Source organism: Mauremys reevesii, linkage group 9 (genome assembly GCF_016161935.1).
Source record: "Mauremys reevesii isolate NIE-2019 linkage group 9, ASM1616193v1, whole genome shotgun sequence".
In the NCBI taxonomy this organism is placed as follows: Eukaryota; Metazoa; Chordata; order Testudines; family Geoemydidae; genus Mauremys; species Mauremys reevesii.
In genome coordinates this window covers 91,106,403-91,128,040 of record NC_052631.1, presented here as the reverse complement: position 1 = coordinate 91,128,040, position 21,638 = coordinate 91,106,403, and the positions used below count along the sequence as shown (strand labels likewise).

Here is a 21,638-nt window from a genome sequence, read left to right as displayed (position 1 = left end):
AGGCTAATTTTGCATTGTGTAATGCACAAGTGGCTCGAGGAGTCAACCCCATATGATCATGTGCTGCATGGGAAGAATCACTCCAAGTTTACCTTAGGCTAGCAGAGAATGACAGGCATCTCCAACACTGAGTGGTCTAGAGATTTACCTTCCAGTCTTTACTGCCAACAAAAATACTTGTACTATAAAAATGCTATTAGGAAAAAATATGCGTTAAACCCATACTACATTTTCTTGGACATGTTAGCCAGAGGGGAGGGAAGTTGATAGGATAATGTGACTAGATATTCTTTTCAAATATAGCTTTTGAAATCTACAGCCTATCACAAGCCTGGTGGCATCGGCAAAGACTAAGGAATGTTGATACTGTTGCTGGTAAGGCTCTGAGCTACTATTTAAAAAAATGCCTAATTTATCCATCTTATAGAAAATATCGAAGACTGATGTCTTCCGACAGGTTGCACAGGACAGGACAGAATGCAGCCCTACACATAAGCAACTGAAATATCTCAAGGGACAGTTCACAAGCCATTTGACATTCAGCACACTTCTTCCACTCCAACAGATTGTATTTCATTTGGAAATATAAATCAGGGCCTGAAAAAGCCAAACCTTCTCTTATGTTTAGTTAGTATTTACAAGTCTTTGTGTGGCACGCAGAAGGGGGGCTAAGGCAAGCATGAATGGAAGCTATTTATGGGTACAAGCAAAGTTAAGCACAAGGGGCCTTGATCCTGCTTGCATTGAGATCAATGAAAAAATGCCCATTCACCCCGATAACACCTGTCGGTAAAGCCTGCCCCTAGGATCAGCTCAGTAGGACCCTGGGCCTCAGCCTAGGATAGCCCTGGCTGTGCCCTAACAAGAGCAGGTCAAGCTCCAGATATAGCATCACTTTTTCAACATTGCTTACCTAATGTAGGGACTTAGGCCCAGATTTTTAAAGGTGCTCAGGCATTGCTGCACTCAGCAGTGCCACACCTAACTGATTTAGGAGCCTACATCTCATTTTTCAAACGGGAAGTAGGCACTTAGGAGCCAAAATCCCATTGACAGTTGATGATATTTAGGCTCCAGAAAGGCTTAAATACCTTTTTAAAATCTAGGCCTCCAGTTTCAAAGGGTGTTAGGCTCCCAAGTGCCTAAGTCACTTTTGAAAAAAGGGACTTGGACACTTATGAAGATCATACCCATATTCCTCTGTATTGAGTGAAAGTCAGTCTCAAGTCCCTTGGACAGTCTCAAGAGCATAGGCTTAAAAAAAGTGGGTGGAGTGTAGACAGAGAATGGGCGAATCTGAGGAGACATGGGGTTAAGGACATGCTAATAGGAGGTCTAAATAAGCAATCCCCTTTCTGGCCTGACATTTGCTCCAAGAGAGGAGTAATAGAGGATCTGGTTTCTCAGAACTCTCTCCTAATCATCACATTTTACCTTGTGCTAGACATGCACCAAGCCACACCTGCCGCCCTGTACAGGACGCGTATCATACACACAAGCCGCAATCACTTATCAAGTGTAGAAAGAAAACTTTTGTAACACCCATTTATGAGTCAAAAAGTGTGTCCAAGGTTACCACTTGCTCTGGAAGTTATATACACTCCTTGCCCCTCAGCCAAGTCAAATTATTGGCTCCTTTAATATGAGTAAACAAGGGGAGTCTAAGTTTTGAAAGTCTCCCTGTTTTGTTGGTCATGTGGGGAGAATGCTGGCAGCAGGGTGTGGTGTTTTTCTGAACTGTTGGGTAATGGTGATTTTCTTGAGAACATCAACATTAGTCAGAGATAGTCATAATTTTCAAGGTGAAAGAATTGAGTGACCATAGCTGCTACCTCTGTGGGGGAAAGACATTGTACAACAGGATGATCCATGGAGCAAGACAATGCAAAGAAAGGTTTAATGCTGCTGCAACTTTCATGGGTGGCATGACTTTCAGCCAAAGTGAAAATCCAGGTGTCTCCGGCAGAGGCATGGGAGGAATTTTCAGCCCAGCCCTGACTGTACTCCAAAAAGAGACGTCTCAAACTTCCTACCTGCTTACCATTGTCTAGCTTTGGGCCAAGTTTACCAAGTCTGGGAATGAAGCTGGCACATAATGGAATCCTTAAAAAAAAAAAATGGATCATAGCTGAATCACACACTGTTGAGCTGACAGCTAACGCGGCATTTCTGCGCCATATGATTCCTCAGCCAGTCATCCATTGCTATGTCAGTGACCCAGGATGGGGAGGAAGGCGAGAAAGTCTATTCACTTACTTACAAGAAAGCTTTGAAGTTAATAGATTTCATTCAGTAAAATATATTCTTAGCTGCAAGTTTGAGTCGTGTTATCTGCACACGGTTCCAGTTCAACTCTGATGTTAGGCATAGCCCTAAACAAGGGCTGGGGCATACGCTGCATCAGTCTCCTCAGAAAGCACCATGAGGCACACACCTCTTTGAGCCACGGTTACTCCCGGCTGGTTGTAATTTACTACTGGCCTCTAGTCGCAGTGAATCACTACATCACCAACCACCCCCTTCCACGCCCTGAGTCAGGAACTTTGGCAAGCGGGCTGAGGATGGAACTTTTCTCTACTCACCCCCCACCCACCTGCTCTGGGGATGGAGGAAGCAGGGAGTAGCATTATCAACATGTCTGGACGCAGCCTACTGGGTGAAAATGCTGAGCATCCACCCTCTGAAGATTATGCCCATTTAAAGGTTTCTCAGGCTGGGCAGCCAAAAATGGACACACCCAAAAAATCACTAGTGAAAATCTTGGCCATTACTGTGAGTCAGACACACACACTTTAAAAAGAAATACCTGCTGTAACAGACATAGTGATCTTCATTTGTGATTTCTTCTCCTGAGCACACAGGCTGGGAGTTACGTTCTTCCCCATTAAATTCTCACTAGCACAGGTCACTCGCTTTAAGGAAAAAAAACAAAGAATGCAAATAAGGAAACCAGAAGGTGTAAATAATTACACCCAGGAAGTAGTTCCCCTTTAAGGTTCGATCAGAGGTGGACTTGGAGAATTCACCAGAAGAGAAATAGAAACAGGGCACAGGTGCTTTGGGGAATATACCAAGGCAGGCAGGTGCTTTTCTCTTTACACAGCTTTTCAATGGCATGTTTAATAATCACTACTTGTGATATCGTATCCACTTACCATTAAGTCTGTAATACACTTATGATCACAATGATCACTGAAATAACAATACTGCTTTGTCCTTCCTTGGCACCCTCTATCCAAGGATCACAAAGTCCTTTACAAATGTTACTGAATTAAACTTCTGCAAAGAGGACAATTATCCCCATTTTACAGATTAAGACAGTGAGACACAGGTCAAATGACTTCCCCATGGTCACACAGGAAATCTGTGGATGAACCACAAACCTTTTGTCTCCAAGTCCTGTGCCAGAACCAGTTCTCAGCAACAGAGCAGGGGCTGTGGAAAACTGCCGTAACTTAGAGCAGCTTTTTGTGGCCGCTTTAAATTGTGCTGGGCATTTGGCAGACCCCTTCAGAATATAAGAGGCGCGAAGATGACTACGTCAGGAAAGGCGTGTTGCAGAGTCTGACCCCAAAATTCCAAGGACCTGAGCTGTGGATATAGCCAAATACACATCTATTCATTTGTATCAGCAATTGTCCGTGGGCACAACATTAGAAATTGGTTTTGAAAATTTGGTCATAAACATTACTAAAAACCTGCTATCTAAGAACATCAAATTCAGTATTGTGTACAGGTATCCCGTCAGACTGTCACAGTATTCACAATGGTTCTAGTCTACCAGCCACTAGGTACCATACCTCCTCTTGATCCATTTTGGTCAAAGTTTTGTCCTCCCTTTTATGTCCTTTGGCAAGAGGATGACCCTGGAAACCTTTCTGCTTTAGTTTTGCCATGGAGACCCAAGCTGGTTCAGAGGTAACAGTTTCCAAATGCGGACTAGGGACTTTTTCTATAAAAGAAGCATTTTGGAAGTAAAAAAGGGATTTAGGGCAAGTCTATCAAAACCTAAACAGTTTTGTGTTTTAAACCCTTCAGTGAATACACTTTGAAAAGGGTGAAGATAACTTTTCCCTGCTGATTTTGTCTTTGTTCCTCGGCAAGGATGTTTGTCCTTTTTATCTACTGGAGTCTTTCAAGTCAATCGGGGCAGGATTCAGCTCTCACAGCAGCATGCTGACAATACAGGCTAAATGTAGAGTTATGACCATTGTTCTGTTATGTAATCCAGTTAGAGACAAGCTGCCTTTTCGGTTCCCAAATTTTTTAGAAAAAAAAAAATCACAACTAATGTGATACCTGGTTAAGTTCTAAATTGCATTGGCCTGACAATTAGCTGAAAACAAATTCTACAAATTCCACAAAAACTGGACAAAAATGGCCCATTTTATATTTCTGATGCCCTGTTACAATTCTAGCTTGAATACACTGTATGGTGGAACCTAAGAGTTTTCTTGAATAGCCTAAACCCAAGATAGAAGTCCAAATTGACATCAGCTGAGTTACAGCAGAGCTGTATTTCAGGGTCAAGGCTATTAAAGAAAATTTTTACTCTTTTCATATCCCTGGTTTGCCGCTCTTTGTAATGGCCTTGCACAGCCATTATTCTCAACAGTCTTTGGATACAAGCATAGTGTAAATACCTGAAAGTTTGTTAGAGTGTTGCTTCTTTGAGACTTCTTCAGGTTTTGTTCTGGGGGCATTTTTCTCTTCCACGACAGCTGATTTTTTAGCTAAAGCTTTCTGGTTGCCTGGAAGGCCATGAGGTGGCCTCCCAGTGCCTATTGATTTTTGATCCTCCTTGACAGAACCAGAAGAGGTGGTGTGAACAGCTAATGGAATCTGCTTTGGAGATTCACTGTGGTACTTTAGCAAAGAGGATGTTCTTCTCAGTCTGATCCCAAATGGGTTTTCAGCATTCTGTGTTTCATGCTCAGCCCCCTCCATGGAAGAATTCAAACTGGCCTTGTTGCTCTCATTATCCCTCTCAGGGTTGTTTTTTGTAGACTCTTGCCTGGTGGTATCTAAGTGAGCTGTTCCTTCAAACAACTCTGGTCTTATGGGAGAAGATGGGGAGCTTCTAGCACAGGAATCTTCCTTGGAATTTGAACCCCCCGAAAGAGATCTTTGCCAGGCAGGAGCAATAGTAAATCGAACTGGTTTTGTAGCAGGAGATTTCAATGGAGTCTTTACATTTTCCTCTGGAGATTTGCTTTCTTTCTTTGTTTTCTCTTGAGAAGATACACTGCCTAACTGGTTCTGCTGACTGTCACCACTAAGAGGGATACAACTCTTGAAGCCAGCCAAACTGGAGGAGGCAAGGCATCCGATGGAATGTTTTTCCAAGTTGTTGGATGCATCTGTCTCCTGATTGCTTTGGCTAGCCTTTAAAACAGGACAATGCATTTCTGGTTTAAAATGTAGCTCCTTGTTCACTGCACTCTGAGGCAGCATGGAATCTATATCTGACACAGACACAACTGAATCTTTTTGTAGGGTTGTTTTTGAATCTACATGGTCTTTGGATGGCTGAAGTTCTGTAACTTTGCACATTTCTTTATCATCATTTGCTGCTGGGGTATTTTCAGGCACTGAAACAGCCATCCACTCTACTTCAGAGGACGTCTCCAAAGTAGCTAAAAGAACCTGTGAAACACACACTGCAGGATCTGAATCAGGCCAGATGAAGTTGTTCTCATTGGTACAAGGCTGTTCTTCCACTTTTCCTACCAGTGCCACACCCCTGTCTCCAGGCTCTTTGTCACTTTGGTCTACAGGTTGTTTTAAGGATACCTTTGTGGCATCTGCCAAACTATTTATGTCCTCCTTTTCCAAGGAAATGCCATACAAGTCAGATGCTAACGTGTCCTGAAATACAATTGCTTCTGGTTCAGTCTGTAGAGATTCAGAAAGTTCAATTACTTCATCGGTATTTTGCAGAAGTAGTTTGAATTCACCAATAGAGTCATCAGAGCAGTAAGGTACCAGTACTTCCTCTGCCTTGTTCTCCTCCTCAGACTTTACTAGAGCAGACTGCACATTTGGAAAGGACACTGTTACTTTAGATTGGTGATCTGTTTCTATAAGGCATGCATCCTCTTCTAGCAAAGTACAAACTACATCTGCAGGGGATACAGAATTCTGAGGGTTACTTGTGGAATTGTCAGTCTTTGTTATGGCCTGTGTCTCCTTAGCGCCACTTCCTTTTCCATTATTCTCCTCCCAGACCAATGGGCCTGTGTTGAACAAAAGAAAACAAATTTATGCTTGATGGTTACAATGAAGACTCCTGCACTCCTCAACCCCCCTGCCATTGTAATTCATAGTAGGTACTATGGTCATTTGCTAATAGTTTCCCAATATCTGGATACCATTTACTAGATACCCAAGGCTGACAAACATACTTAAAAATGGGGGATGGACTGGCTGGCTCAGGAGACTGGTAATGAAATACATTAGCTTCCGTTGGAATATAGCCAGGGCTAGTAATAGTCGAAAGCTGCTGTCGCCAGGTGCCTGCTCAGCAGCTGATGTATCAAATGCATTGTTGCTTTCAGTTCAGATCTTAGTGTGCCAGTATCTACATCAGTGAAATCACCATAACTATTGGCACTATTACTGGTAGTCTCAGGGATGCAATATCTGAAATGGAGACGCTCACCCCACTGATATCTGCCCTGTTCCTGTTCTTTGGCTTTGGCACCTCGACCTCTAGAACTTCCCCCTTTCACTGAATTCACCAGAAATAGTGCAAAGTGTCACATACACCAGAAATAGTGGAAAGAGATGCCCGACTACATACCACGCAGAGCTGTGAGCTGTTAAGAACCCTCAATCCCTGTTCACTTCAACGTGGCTTGCAGGCACTAAGCACTTCATAGGCAACACTTAGCATCCTGCAGGATCAGGCCTTGAGTTTGGTTTAACAAAACACTGACAATGTTACAATCAATCAATGCATTTATAATGCACTGATCAAAATCAGGGATTCTAAACATGGGCTGTGTGGGAGAAATGTCAGCTGATTTTACTATTGCAGTGAGAATCAATTATCAGCCAAAAAATAGAGGAAAAATGGACCTGCTTGTACATAAGCTATTTAAAGTCACAATACACACCGTCTCACAAGATGGTTTGTTCCAAAGGTACAATGCTCAGGCAGTATTTACAGATGTAGGATAAAATTTTCAATAGTGCCTAGGTTACTTAGAAGCATAATCAATGAGATTTAGGCTCCCGTGTGATATAGGTGCTTTGGAAAAATGTTACGCCTAGTGTGATTTCTGTTTTAATGCCTTCCACAGAGTTCATCATCATCCTGTTTAGCAGAGCACATCATTCTTTTCTCACTTTCAAGCACAGTCTGCCAGCTCTCAGGCAGAGGGGATGGAGTTTAGGATTTAAAAAAAAGTAAAAGCTGCCTACTTTTAGTCATAGAATTCTGTTAACAGACTTAACAATTTAGCCTTCAGAATTATGCCTTACCTGCCCAATTTTCATACTGGTCCGCATCAAGGAATCTTGTTGTACTTTTCTTTTCTGCAGTTACAGGAAGACTCTGCTCCTTTTCCAGTTGTTCCAGCTAGTGGGATTCAAAAAGACACTTGGGTTGGTTCAAAGTAAAGACTTTTGCACAAAACTTACACTGTATGTAACTTCATTTTGAAAAATATAAAACATACACAAGAAAAAAATCCCTGTATTGTAACTTCAACAATACGATGAATGAATGTTGCTACTCCAATGAATTACATAGCAAGACATCAAAGCTTTAAAACTACAAATACAGTAGTTCAGTTTTTGGTGAGTACCAGAAACATTTTAAGACAGATACATTTTGAGAGGAAGTGTTTTCAAGACATCACAAAGCTACATGGGTGTATGGAACAGAACAAGTCAGAGATGTCATCATCAGTTCAGATCACTAGAAATGCTAGAGGAGAATTCGCTGTTCTCCTCCAGTGTTGTAGTTTTATCTGCTGCAGTGCAAAGAGCATCAAATAAAGATTCTGTAAGAGCTGTGCTGCCATTGAAGCCTAGCCACATGGCAGGGCAGGACTTCATGTCTCCAAGGGGGCAGAGAGCCACCCTTGGGAATTCGTACTCCTCCTAGCAGCAGTAAACCCAGAACAGATTTTCAAGAGGAAATGCTCCTGGTGCAGAAGGGAGCATCTTGCATAGAGCAGTTCCTCCCCATTTCTGCCACACTCTGCCCCATCACTCTCTTCCTAGCCTATGGGCCCCAGGCCCACAATATGTTTCCCAAGGCTCTGTAGATTACTGTGACCAGATAGCAAGTATGAAAAAATCGGGACAGAGTATGGGGGGTAATAGGCACCTATATAAGAAAAATCTCCAAATATTGGGACTGTCCCTATAAAATCGGGACATCTGGTCACCCTACCGTAGATTCCCAGGGGGAGGGGGAGAAACACTGCTCTTCCCCTCAGATTCCCTACCCCAGTGCCACCCACTTTTGCTTCTCTCTGCCAGTGGAAGTGGAAGACAGCGCAAGGCTACGTGTTCCATGCATCCATCTGTCTGAGCAATCGGTTCCCAGATCTATGGAGATCCTAGGACTGACATTCAGCCCAAGGCTACTTACAGTAGCTCAACTACTCTGCCTCCTTGGGATGCAAAAGATTACAGATAAGGCTGGGCTGAGATTGTTTAATACACCTCTACCCCGATATAACGCGACCCGATATAACACAAATTCGGATGTAACGTGGTAAAGCAGTGCTCCAGGGAGGCAGGGCTGCACACTCCAGCGGATCAAAGCAAGTTCAATATAATGCGGTTTCAGCTATAACGCGGTAAGATTTTTTGGCTCCCGAGGACAGTGTTATATCGGGGTAGAGGTGTAGTTTTTTCTAAGTAAATTGGCTTTTCAAATAATACAAACTTTTTTTTTTTAAAGAAAAAGTTTAATTTGAAGTTTTTCAATTAAACAATTAGAAACTAAAAACCCCTTTCATTTTATTCAAATCAAATAGGACTGAAAACAAATCTGGTTTGGGGGTTCCCCCTTTCTTTTCCTGGCAGGGGAAAAAGGGAGGTGGGACAGAGAAATGAAGGGAGGGAACAAAAAAAGAGAAAAATTCATTTCAATTTGAACGACAGCAACAAAACATATTAATTGTGAAATCATTTCTGTGAAAAATTCCAAACCAAACAAAATTTTAGTTTCATTCAAAAATTTCCTTGGAAAAGAATTCCCATTTTTGAGTGGCTCTGAGACAGCGACAGAGTTCTCTATTCTATTGATTATTCCCATGTCAAATTCTACTTCCACAGTGTAATTCTCACTGTAGCAAAATTCTCCCCTTCACGGCCATTCAGTCAGAGTTTTAAGGCCAAAACAGGACTAGGTGTCTGTTCCTGTCTCTATTAAAGCCAATGGGAAGATTCCAATGGGAAGATTTCCATTGGCTTTAATCACTTATCCTCCTGTTTAACATATTCATGAACCCCAGAGAGGGGGGAAGGAACAGCAAAGGCTGCACACACTTGCATCTGTCTCCCTTTGCTTTGCACTCATCCCCCAGAAAAGACTTACAGGGGTTTGCTGGTTCTTATTGGTAAAAACTCTCTGTTTCCGCGGGTTTATTGCTATCCTGTGCTTAGCTGCCGAGGTATCCAGGCAGCCCACGGGACTGGCAGGGGTGTTGAAGTCAACAGGAAGCAAGCGGCTGGCTTGTGTGGCTGGAATCACAAGCACCACAGAGGACAAAGGGCTGACAGGTCTAGAGGAAGCATCGGAGGGTACCTGCAAAACACAAACATCGCTATTTATTTTGCTCAGATTTTCTGTGCATCTGATCCTGGTTCCCATTGCCTAGCTCACCAGTTTGGTTTAGAAGCAAATATACTCAAAAACAGATCTATAAAAGTATTAAACAGCTGAATTTTTTTTGTTGTTGTTGCATAAAACACACCCTCTTCCAGGATGTGTCCGTTCTTCTCTCGGCTTCTACTTGCAATTAACGTTTACGCTTAGTATTGTCTGATCGATGGCACTGTAACACAAGTGAGACACACATAACAACATTCCTCTCCCAATTCTTATTTGAATGAGCGGTTTAGCAGTATCTTCCTGTACCAGCAGGAGACACTGCTGCCGTTTTTATAACAAGATCTTTTTACTCTTCCTCATGAGAGCAAGCAGATAGCCTGCAGCAGTGTGATTGCTGATGGCCACAAAAGAAGGACCACACTCCGTTCCCCACCAACTCTAAGAAAGTTTCTATCGATTAATTTGTTCTTTCACTCTTCCCTCTCCGTGAAACTCACAACAGATTTCACGTGTCCCTTTCCATCTAGCAGTCCTGTACTATACCTCTACCCCGATATAACGCTGTCCTCGGGAGCCAGAAAATCTTACCGCGTTATAGGTGAAACCGCGTTATATCAAACTTGATTTGATCTGCCGAAGCGTGCAGCCCCGCCCCCCCAGAGCGCTGCTTTACGGCATTATATCTGAATTCATGTTATATCGGGTGGCGTTATATAGGGGTAGAGGTGTATTTTTGAGATAAATATGCTACACACAGGACAACCCCACAACACTGCTATCCTTGGGAATCAAATATTTGTCATCTTAGCAAGAAATGATGCTATTATGAAGTGAGTTGGGGAAATGTGTGCAGTGAAACCCAAAACCATGCAAAGTTAGTCTGGTTTTGTTACAAACTTGAAACTCAGACCAGGTTTGCTGGAAGGTTCGCAAAGTTGCACAGACACTTCAAGCAAGCTTTATCAGAGTGAAAAATCTGCCGTTTTCCATGGTTCCACCACAAAACCCAGTGAAACATGCCAGTTTGGACTGAATCTGGCACTCTCTTTTTTGGGTTTGCTTGAACTTAAAACAGGGTCAAGAAGGAGTAATCTATGCTGATCAAATAAAATGTTCCTACAAACCTCTCTGAAAGGAATGTGCAGAGTTCCCCATATTATTTATGATGTGGCAAGTTATAATGTCTTATTACACAGTTTCAGTCTCAGGGTCGGCAGGCATACATCAGAATGTGAGAATACATGGGGAAATTGCCTTATAAGGATGCTACATAGCTCCATTCAGATGTAAATTCCATTGTAAAGACCCCTGGGCAAGTATTTAATAAGTGAATATTTTAGATTCGCTGGGCTCATAAAGTCACAGACTTAAGATGAAAATATTGGTTACCGTGATGAAATACAGTATTGTGCATTAAAGAAGAATCATGATCTACAAGATCCTCCAACGGTACATAGTATGGTCACTTTAAGAAAGTATCTGCTCTCAATTTTGGCCTGGGCCAAGGCCTGTCAGATTTAATTCAAACCATCAGGCTGCATCTGGTTGCCTAAAATGTATTAAAAATCCTTTAACTCTGATTGGAGGAAAGTACTCATTCTCAGCTAGGTTTTTAAATGCAAGATTGGAACTGGAGCGGTGCTCTAAAAGGCTTCCCCCATCTGATCTGCAGTATTAGTCTAGGTATATACATTACTACTTTTTTTTTTGTTTTTTTTTTGCTTAAAATGAAAAGCATGCAACTCCCACTTTCTTAATCACTGTTGACTTTTTAAGTTCATGGAGCTAAAACAAAATCAACACTGAATTTATTAATTCAGTTTTAGGTTCTCTTTTTCACAGTGTGTAAATTCAGGAGAAGTTAAAAGAAGTAAAGCAGCAAACTATTATTGGTTCTGTAGAATTAAATAGGTTCAGCAAATCTTAGAAAAAGAAAACCGTAACTGTTGCTCATTTCCCTCATACAAGTTCTTTCCTCTAACAGTTTTAAAATGACTGTGGCACTCTGAATTCATGTATGAAAGGCCAGATCCTGTAGTCAGACACACGCTGTTTTATACAGCAAAATCAGCTGCTGGGCTTATCTGTGCACCAGTACCTGATTTTACCAGATATGTGATGCATTGCCACATATTCAAGAGACACAAACTCTGAAACTCTAGTTTATCTGTGGACAAAACAATTAATAGTACTTGTTTATTTCTGTCCTGTAAGACACAGTGACCCATCTTCTTTTCGTAGACTATCAACTTTTACTGAAACCTGAGGCTAGAGGAGGTCTTCACAGGGACTCCAGAGCTATGACAATTTACACCAGTGGAGGATCTGCCTCTAGGGATGATAAACCTGGTCTTTAATGGACATTAAGTGCTGTATTGCTTTCTCAGTGGATGTTTTGTCATCTCCTCCCCCCCCACACACATTGATTGGATGGTGATTTCCTCTTCTCTGGGGCAGCTTAAAGAAGAGTAGATAGAAAGCTGTCTCTTTAGTGCTTTGTTTTAAGGTAAAAGGGGGAAGTTTGGGTTAGATTATTAGGGACGACATCTGTGCTGTAACTGGAATTCAAGCAGAAGGAAAATTTTGCAACTAGAGAGGATTTTCCTTGAGAAGTGTTTGGGCCAGGAAACTTTCCTTGTGTGTTGGACTTCACTTTGCTGTTTAATTAATTAGCGTTAAAGCAGCCAACAGGGAAGTTAGATTGCTGAAACAGCCATTTGGCAAAGGAGTTTAGCCCTGGGTGAAAGCTCTGGAAGAGGGAACGGGGAAAAAAAGATTTGCTGTGATGTTTTTAGAGTAACAGCCCATCCTTATCTTTTAAGCAGTCAGGAAGTGTACATTTATAAATACTTAGGCCACTAATGGGAGTCACACACATGCCCCCCTGAGAGCTTCCTAAAGATGAAGACAGCAGCAGAAGCACTGAGAGAATCCAGGAAGCCAGTGGAGGCCTTGATGTCACGTTACCCATCCATTTCAGCAAACCCAGCAGACTGCTAAAATCAAACCATTACACTGTGTGAAATCCACTTAAGCCGGGACTGTGCTCAAGGCCACTTGTTCTTTACTTAGCATGAAGCAAAGGGAATTCTGTTAAACGGAACAACTAGCTCTGGATTTATAATTGCTGTTCTGTTCAGTTTACTGGTTCATGCTCTTCTAATTCAGAGCTTGATATTAAAGCAAAGGGTATAAATGTTACTGCACAATTGATGATTGTTTAAGGGAAGGCATTTTAATTTTAGATAAATGTAAATACAACATCAAGCTGGGCTGTTGAGAAAATCTTTGGGAGAAGGGACAGATGCTGCACTGCGAAAAAGGAGAAAAAGCCTATACAGCTTCCCGGCAATTGGAGGAAGAAAGCAGGAGCTGACAAGCAGTGGAACTCTGTGCACCACAGAAAGTTATTTCTCTTCTTCCCTGCTTCCCCCCTTTCTGCACAGAAGACCAGGCCATGAAACAGGCAAAGTAGGAGGGAAGGAAATCATGGTCAGCAGAAAGCAGATATTTTCCATGGAAAAATTAAAAGGAGCCACCAGTAGCCAGGCTACAGAAAGGAGAGTCTGGCTAATATAAATGGGCAAAAGGGACTGATTTTGACTAGAACTGGTAGAACATTAGTTGAAACATGGATTCAATACACATAATGAGATTTTTTTTTTAAACAAGTGGAAATTACTTGGACCACTTTGACTTTAGAATTATTTGCCCAGTCCAGTTTGTGACCCACTAGGAGATGAGCTTTCTGGGTGGAGCAGCAATTGGGGGCAGACAGAAGGCGGCCTCAGGGAGAGAGCAGAGGCCCGCCATTCCTAAAGAGCCTCGCATCCCCTCCCCCTCCAGAAAGCGATAAAGCCAGAAACTACCAGGGGAGGCAGTACTTGCTCTCAACCACAGGCAGAGGAGCAGGGTCCATCTTGGGAAAACACCCTCCTCTCCCATCCTTCTCAGAGGCTGGCAGGAGAGAGTGTAAGGCCTCCTGAGCAGTTTGATTAGAGGCTGAGGGTTTGGCCTTGGAGACGCTCTGCCTGAGTAGAGCCCTGTGCGTGGAGCCCCCTCGGGAGGGTGCACGGGGCTGTACACAATCTTCTGCCACCATGCTGCCTTGGCCTTACTTGCAGTTCCTACTAGATAGTTGAAGAGTTAATTTTTATTTATTTTTGTGGCAGTTTTCCCGTATGGGGCGGGCAGTACGCCACTCCCGCCAGATCAGCATTTGTTGTGACCCCATGAGACGCCCCTTCCCTTTCTTCTCCATCAGGCTGGCATGGAGATGTCTGGGGCTAGGGGTGTAGCCAGGGAGTAGGAAGAGCCCTCCCACTAGGCAGTGGCTATTTCATGGGGTAGGCAAGCACCTCTGCAGCCCTATTTATAGGTGATGGCCACTCTTGTAACCGGTATTTGAGCTCAGAGGTCACCTGGGGAGGGTTGGATCGTTTCCCACCTACTTTATTAGCTGCTGGAGAGTGGGTGGCTGGAAAAGCAAATCTGCACTAGTAGGTCTGCCTTCCATGGCTAAAGTAGGCTACTGTTGGTGGAAAGGTGCCCTCTTGCTCTGTAGTCAGCAGGGATAGCCTGCGGGGAGTCACCTGGGCCTGTTCTTTGAGCACATACACTGGTGAGGAGAGCTGGCTTACGCCTTCCCCTTCTTAGGTCAGGGATAGGTTGTGCTGGGCTAACTGCAAGACCAACAGCTCCTAGTTATCAGTTAAATACTCAACTCAGGCTGCAGCTTAGCTCAGTCCCTTTTCCCCAGGACACCCGGGGTTTAGAAAGGGCCAAGAGCTTTACACATGCCGACCTCTAGCCATTCTCATCCGTCTGAGAGAGGAGCAGAGTGTCCCCAACAATCTTCTGGTGACAGACAGGACTCCCCGAGCAGTGGCTGCTCTTAGGGCTTTATGGTGTATTTAGGGGAGTGAATTGATTTGCAATATTATATTGTGCCTGTTAATTTGACCAATACCTTAAGTTACACAACAGAGTATGTAGTACAGGGGCGGGCAAACTTTTTGGCCCGAGGGCTGCATTGGGTTTCCAAAATTGTATGGAGGGCCGGTTAGTCAGGCGTGGCCCGGCCTCCGCCCCTTATCTGACCCCTCCTGTTTCTCACCCCCGACAGCCCCATGGGACTCCTGTCCCACCCAAACCCCCATTCCCTGTCCCCTGACCACCCCTGGAACCCCTGCCCCTGACTGCCCCCTGCCACCCCATCCAACCCCTGCTCTCATTCCTGACTGCTCCCTGGAATCCCTGCCCCCATCCAACCACCCCTTCTCCCTGTCCCCTGCTTGCCCCCCAAAACCCCTGCCCCTGACTGCCTCCTGCCACCCCATCCAACCCCCCCTCCTTCCTGACTGCCCCCTGGGAACCCCTGCCCCCATTCAACCCCACATTCCCCACCCTCTTACCACCCCAACCTCATCCACACCCCCACCCCCTGACCACCACCCCAAACTCCTCTGCCCTCTATCTACCCTCCTTGCTCCCTGCCCCCGTACTGCGCTGCCTGGAGCACCGGTGGCTGGTGGCACTATAGCCACGTCGCCCGGCTGGAGCCAGCCACGCCACCACGCAGCACAGAGAACAGGGTCAGGCCAGGCTCAGCAGCTGCGCTGCCCCAGGAGCTCACAGCCCCACCACCCAGAGCATTGCGCCGGCGGTGGAGCGAACGAGCTGAGGCTGTGGGGGACGGGAAACAGCAGGGGAGGGGCCAGGGGCAAACCTCCCAGGCCAGGAGCTCGGGGGCCGGGCAGGAGGGTCCCGAGGGCCAGGTGTGGCCCGCGGGCTGTAGTTTGCCCACCTCTGATGTAGTATGTCACTAGAGACAGCTAAGCTATTCACATGAACAACTGATTAGTGGAATTCAGCCCCTCTTTCTGTTTGTGCATTATCTGCAGACAGACTTCAAATTTTTACAAATTTGTTTGTTGTTCAAAACTCTGACACGTGTCTTTCTGGGCCCACATGTCACTCTCTGGCTTGTGCATGAACGGTCACATTCACAGTTCACTGTGGCATTTTTTACCCAGAAGAGCTCTAGCAGTAGTAGGTGGTGCATATTTGGCTTCATACAGACCCCGTATGCACTTTCTCAGAAAACTTTAGTAACAGGAAGAGCGACTATTTACCTGTTCATCTTCACTGTCTGTCCCACCTAAACTCAAAGAGCTATGGCGCTGAACGGGGTTGGAGGACTGTGGGATAAAATAAGGAAAAAGGTAAGTCAAGGGAAGCATTACACACAGTTATCTGGGACCGAATACAAAAGCATAATTATGAGAAAATACAGAAGGAAAACTTAGGAGGGGTCATTGCAGGATTCCTAAGTCATAGCCTCGCCTCTCGGTCATTCATTCATTCCTCATCAGTGATCAGACACAAGGGACAGAAACGTACATACATTTATACCTGTATCCCGCTCTCAGATTCATATTGTGTAGACAGGACAGTGTACAAAAGCACAGTGCCTAGATATATATGCAGTAAGGGGACATACACCTTAGTGGAGAATTGAGCCCATAGTGTTTTAAAAGTTATTTTGACCTTTTGCCACTGTTAGATATTCAGATTTAAAACTAAAACTACGAGGTCTTTTTAAAGTAGGAAGGAAGTTCTTGAAAAAGACCCCGCTCCTTTGAATCAGATTGATTCAGATGTTATATCTGCTTCACATATGGGTTCAGTCAAATTGTCCCTCATTCCTGTGCTGTTTCAATCTGAGTTATTATTATGGCTTCCATTACAGAAGCAGCTGAGAATCTCACAATCTTGAATATATTTATCCTCATGACACACCCATCTGGTAAGGAAGTTCTATTATTCACATTTTACAGAGGAGGAGGCACAGAGAAGCTAAGTGACTATTTCCTGGTCACACAGGAAGGCTGTAGGATCAAGAAATTGAGCACAGGTCTCCCAAATCCCAGGTTAGATCCCTAACCACTGGATCATTCTTCCTCTCCCTATATGACCTGACATAAGAACAACCACTGCACAATTCCACACAACTGACAAACTTCTAGAAGGCAACAGTTTTAAACCTTAAGACATGTTCACTTGTGGAAACAATAAGTCTATAATGAACCAAAGTAAGAATGATGTTTATTTCTCCTACAACAGCAGATCAATCATTCTGTCCAAAGTGTGCAAAGAGATTTGACTTAAATGTACTTCTCTGATCAGTGGATAATCCTCATATGCTAACATGCTGCTGTTAGAGCATTCTATAAACTACTTAAAAAAAAAGAGTCCAGATATCAATTTATTGTTCAACTTATTGTGGAACTAGGCAGACTGCTCTAGAGACCTTATTAACAGATCAGTTTCACTCTTTAAAAGTGCTCCAAAGTATTTTATTATTTGCAGAACCCTTAGATAAATGCATGCTTTCCTCCCCCACTCTCTCCCATAAAGGAAATTGTTTACTACCAAGACTTTACCACAACAGCCCCCTTTTCAACCTGTCTTTTTCAAAGTGAACTCTGCTTCATGCTAATGTGCTTTTCTCCATCCACTCATCATAGTCCCAGTGCTGAAACAAAATACTGGCATGTTTCCCCCGCATCTTCAAACCATACTCTCTACTGCTGTATAAGCGGTTCACCATGATGCTCCCAAGCTTCTCTCTTGGATACATACAAATGTTCTGCAACAACGATTTGCAGCCAATGGTCCTTGCTACTCCCACCTGCCACTGGGACCAAGTCCTCTTCCAGATGTATGGTATTTCCATCTGTCTTGCATCCTGATCTATCCATTGTTACTTGAGTTCCTTAAAACATTTTTAAATCCTCTTGGTTTTCTTTCTCTCTCGATGCAAATCCAGACACTCTTTCTCCTTGCTGTGCCTTTTTGCTGAAGTTATCATGCGTACATTGAGCACTGCACAACTGTATGAGAATATTCTGGATTTTTTTCATCATCCTCTGATGCAGCAGATACATTGTAGGCCGCTGCCAGAGGATTCCAGATTTGGCCTGTTAGCCCATTCTGGGATGGCACATCTATGTTCTGAGTAGCCTCTACTTAGGCTTTTCAAAGATGAATATTGCCTTGCTTTCCACTGAGAGAGACATCTTTGCTCCAGAACCTTGGAGCATTTAGGGATCTCTGGCCAAGTTCAGATTGGACATAAACATATAGAACTCCATTTGTTTCAACTGTGTTATAACTGATCTGAATTTGGCCCCTCATGTATTGCAGCAACCAAATCAGGGGTTTTCAAATAGTGCCATCTTTTGTTAGATAGGTTTTCAAGCCAGCTAGGAGTCTTCTGTTATTAAAGGCTATGATTCTGTTTTCATCAGCTGCATAAATCCCTTTGCCTGATTCTTCCCTTCAGCCCTAATTTAACTCAGAGTTGAAGTATGAATTTACTTTTTTGTTGTCTTTATGACTTTTATATAAATCTGCCAACTGCCTTAATCTTTCCCAGAGTGTTTCACCTTTCAATGTTTCTACTGGTTTTCAAGACTGTTAAAAGCACAGTTTGTTCTAACTTGATCCTTAACAATTTTGTAAAATTCTTTAAGAGATAAGCACAGAACACTCTAACTTTTTGTGTATTTCAGGGACAGCTATTACATGGTTGGTATTTTCTGAAGACTGTTTGTCCATCCCTCCACATTTGGAGATGTAGATGGTTATTATTATAATATTTTGTGGAAAGAAAGGATTTTTAAAGCCTGAATCTTTTACATTTTAAATTGAATCAGGAACCTCCTCTCAATTACCAATATCTTTTATAGCAATATACAGAGATGGACCAGGATTTAAATATGGTGCAGGTACACATCCATAAGTACCCCAGAATGCCTGCTTTTCTTTAGGTAAGTTTGACAATTGGATTTGTTTTAATTACCCGCAAATACAAAATAGCCTTTAAACACCCGGTGACTGCCCAAACCTCTTTCCCACCACTGGACCTTGAGCATTCCTGTCTCTAACTTACTGATGGGTTTTCAATTAGATATTTATCTATATAAGGGGCCACTGTTGACCTAGAATTGTAGGACTGTCAGTTTAAAAAAAAAATTCTGTGCACCAACTCTACCCACTTTCGATTTAATCTACAGCAGATTCGATCTTTTTTTAATGGGTCTATAGCTATATGTGTGTGTGTGTGTGTGTGTGTGTGTGTGTGTGTGTGTGTGTGTGTGTGTGTGTGTGTGTGTGTGTGTGTGTGTGTGTGTGTGTGTGTGTGTGTGTGTGTTTTATACTTCCAGAAGTAACTCCACTTCTGTAAACCATTTTTTAATTACCTCCTCTTCCATTGACTTGCAAACTTAAAAAAAAGTTTTTTCTTGGTTTCTCATTCTGGTATTGAATTTGAAAGAGGGAAACCACCATGCATGATAAATCAGAGAACCGCAGGTTTTGTACAAATGAACGCACATAAAAGATGGCATAGAAATAAGAATAATGATTTATAGTAAAGCATTTTATTGACTGCAGACTTTAAAAAAAAAACATTATTCTACACTGGCAATTCCATTTATCCCTCTAGTACTGAAGTGACATGATGAACATACCTTGCTTGGTGAACATGTTAGAACTTCATGAAGAGTGGAGATTTCTGGAGGGCTTTTAGGTAATCCATCATCTTCTGAAACAGCACCTGTATCTTCCAATTTCCTGCCAGTTATAACAAGAGGAGAAGACCCAAGTCTGATGTTCTGTTGTAACTGGAGCTGTGGGGTGAAGGGAAATATAATACACAATCTTAAAATGGCTTTAACTATATGGAAGAAAACTTCATTATGTACAATTCTACCCAAGATATGTCAGCTACCAGACAGAAGCTTTTAGCGAAGAGAAGTATACAAAGGAAAGGGCCATCCAGAAAGCTTAGTAAAGAGTGAAGTTGTATTTAGTTACATTCTCCCAGGATCTTCCATGAACACTGGCTGCTGCACAAAATATTGAAAAAACAATTTAATTCAGCAGATTATTACAGACTGACATCTCACCATCCCCAGCAGAACCACAGCCAGATTATTATAACACACGGTGTTCATGCTGTACATCCCCACACTGTTTTGAATTCTCAGTTTATACCTTAACCCCTAGTCAATTTCCACCATCCGCCCACACCCAGAACTAACTCTGTGGGTTTGGTCAAGTCACTTAATCGTTCTTCATCACCAAAAGTAACAGTTGCCCGTTTTACCAAGGTGGTGTTAATTAGCTAGTGTTGGTAAAGAATGACAAGTGATGGCATTTACCAGAATGCACACGGACTCCTCCACAGTTTGAAGGGCTGGTAGCTCCTGGAAGCCTGGCTTTATCTGGACAATTGTCCTTTGCATAAAATTCCTTTGCAAAAAAAAGACTGCTATGCCCCAACCCCCGACAAGCAGCTGGGCCCCACTTTTGCACCAAGAAGCAGGGCCACCCAGAGGATTCAGGGGGTCTGGGGCAAAGCGGGGGAGCTGTGGCGCTTGTACTCACCTGGCGGCAGTCCGGGTCTTTGGCAGCATTTTGGCGGCGGGGGGCCCTGCAGTCGCTCTGTGTCTTCAGCAGCACTGAAGGGCCCCCCGCTGCCGAAATGCTGCCGAAGACCCGGAGCAACTGAAGGGCCCCCCGCCACCCAAGACCCGGACCACTGGCAGGCCAGGGCTCGAGGGTCCCCTGCGGGGCCCGGGGAAAATTGCCCCACTTCCCCCCCCCCACCCCGGGCAGCCCTACCAAGAAGGAAGGTGTTGACAGGAAGAATTGCTCTCACACAGATATTTTATACAAAGGATCATCTCACTAACTCTCCCCCAAAGCCTCAGGACGCGGGGAGTGATCATGGCTGACAGAAATCACTGATGTTTGTCAGAGAGGGCGTAAATTGTTTTGCAAGGCTGCCCAAAAAAAGGACCAGTCTGATTGAGGGGGCAGGGAGCGAGCAAAAAATATATATAAATAAATAAAAAAACAAAGTCTGCAACCTCCCAAGTGGACAGATGTTCCCTCTTAAAACACACAACAGAAAAACAAATCTCAGGAAACACCAGTTCTGAAGCTCTTGGAGTCAGCTATGTCAGGGCTGGAACACAGACAAGGTCTGAAGAGAACTTTTGTCCTTCAACTAAAAATGGTTCATCTAAGTACCCCTGACAGAGACCAGGACCTACGGTCATTTGCTTATTAAACCACTGGTTGGGGAGTTTACAAAGACCTAGGGGCCGATTCTCTGTTGCCCCTCACGCTATGTGGTCTTTATACCTCTGCAAAATGGATGTAAAATGCTACTATTCTGATGTGGTAGCATTTTACACCTGCATTGCTCTCAAATGTATGGGTGTGAACGACTACAGAGCAACAGAGAGTCTAGCCCAGGGTGGATTTAGAGTTAGTGGGGCCCTGTGTGCAGCTTCATTTTTGGGGGGCCCCTATGGAACCAGCCAAGAAAAAATACATTCTCTTATCTCCCCTCATTTTTCATTCTTTTTTTCCTTCATCCTCCTCCTATATTGTAAGTAATAGGAAGTAAATGAAAATAAAATGAGGCACCTTGATTGGGGCAGAGGGTTGGGGTGCAGGAGGGGGTGAGGGGTGCGGGCTCTGGGAGGAAATTTGGGTGCGGGTTCTGCGCTGGGGTGCGGGAAGGGGGCAGCACTTACCTCAGGCGGCGTGGCTCCCAAAGCAACCGGCACACCCCTCTGGCAGCGGCTCCTAGGCGGGGGGGGGGGCACCAGGGCTCTCTTGCAGCCATAGTTCCCAGCCAATGGGAGCTGCAGAGTCGGCGCTCAGGGCAGGGGCAATATGTGGTGACACAGGGACAGGCCGGCCACTTCCGGGAGCAGTGCGACACAGGGGGAGGGAGTCGTCTTAGCCCTGCTTAGTCTCT

At 43.9% G+C, this 21,638-nt stretch overlaps 1 protein-coding gene across 7 annotated transcripts in view; it reads right to left on the bottom strand.

Annotated features, from left to right (window-relative positions):
- The window catches only part of KIAA1210 (KIAA1210 ortholog), an 87,558-nt gene that overhangs the window by 2,663 nt on the left and 63,257 nt on the right, over positions 1–21,638 (bottom strand). For all 7 annotated transcript variants that reach the window (XM_039488385.1, XM_039488386.1, XM_039488384.1 and 4 more), the window contains 7 exons: positions 19,333–19,491; positions 15,931–15,996; positions 9,560–9,769; positions 7,486–7,582; positions 4,644–6,236; positions 3,801–3,952; positions 2,807–2,912 (listed from right to left, as the gene is read on the bottom strand). In XM_039488385.1, coding sequence (XP_039344319.1) covers positions 2,807–2,912; positions 3,801–3,952; positions 4,644–6,236; positions 7,486–7,582; positions 9,560–9,769; positions 15,931–15,996; positions 19,333–19,491 — 2,383 coding nt within the window. The remainder of the gene's footprint in view (positions 1–2,806; positions 2,913–3,800; positions 3,953–4,643; positions 6,237–7,485; positions 7,583–9,559; positions 9,770–15,930; positions 15,997–19,332; positions 19,492–21,638) is intronic.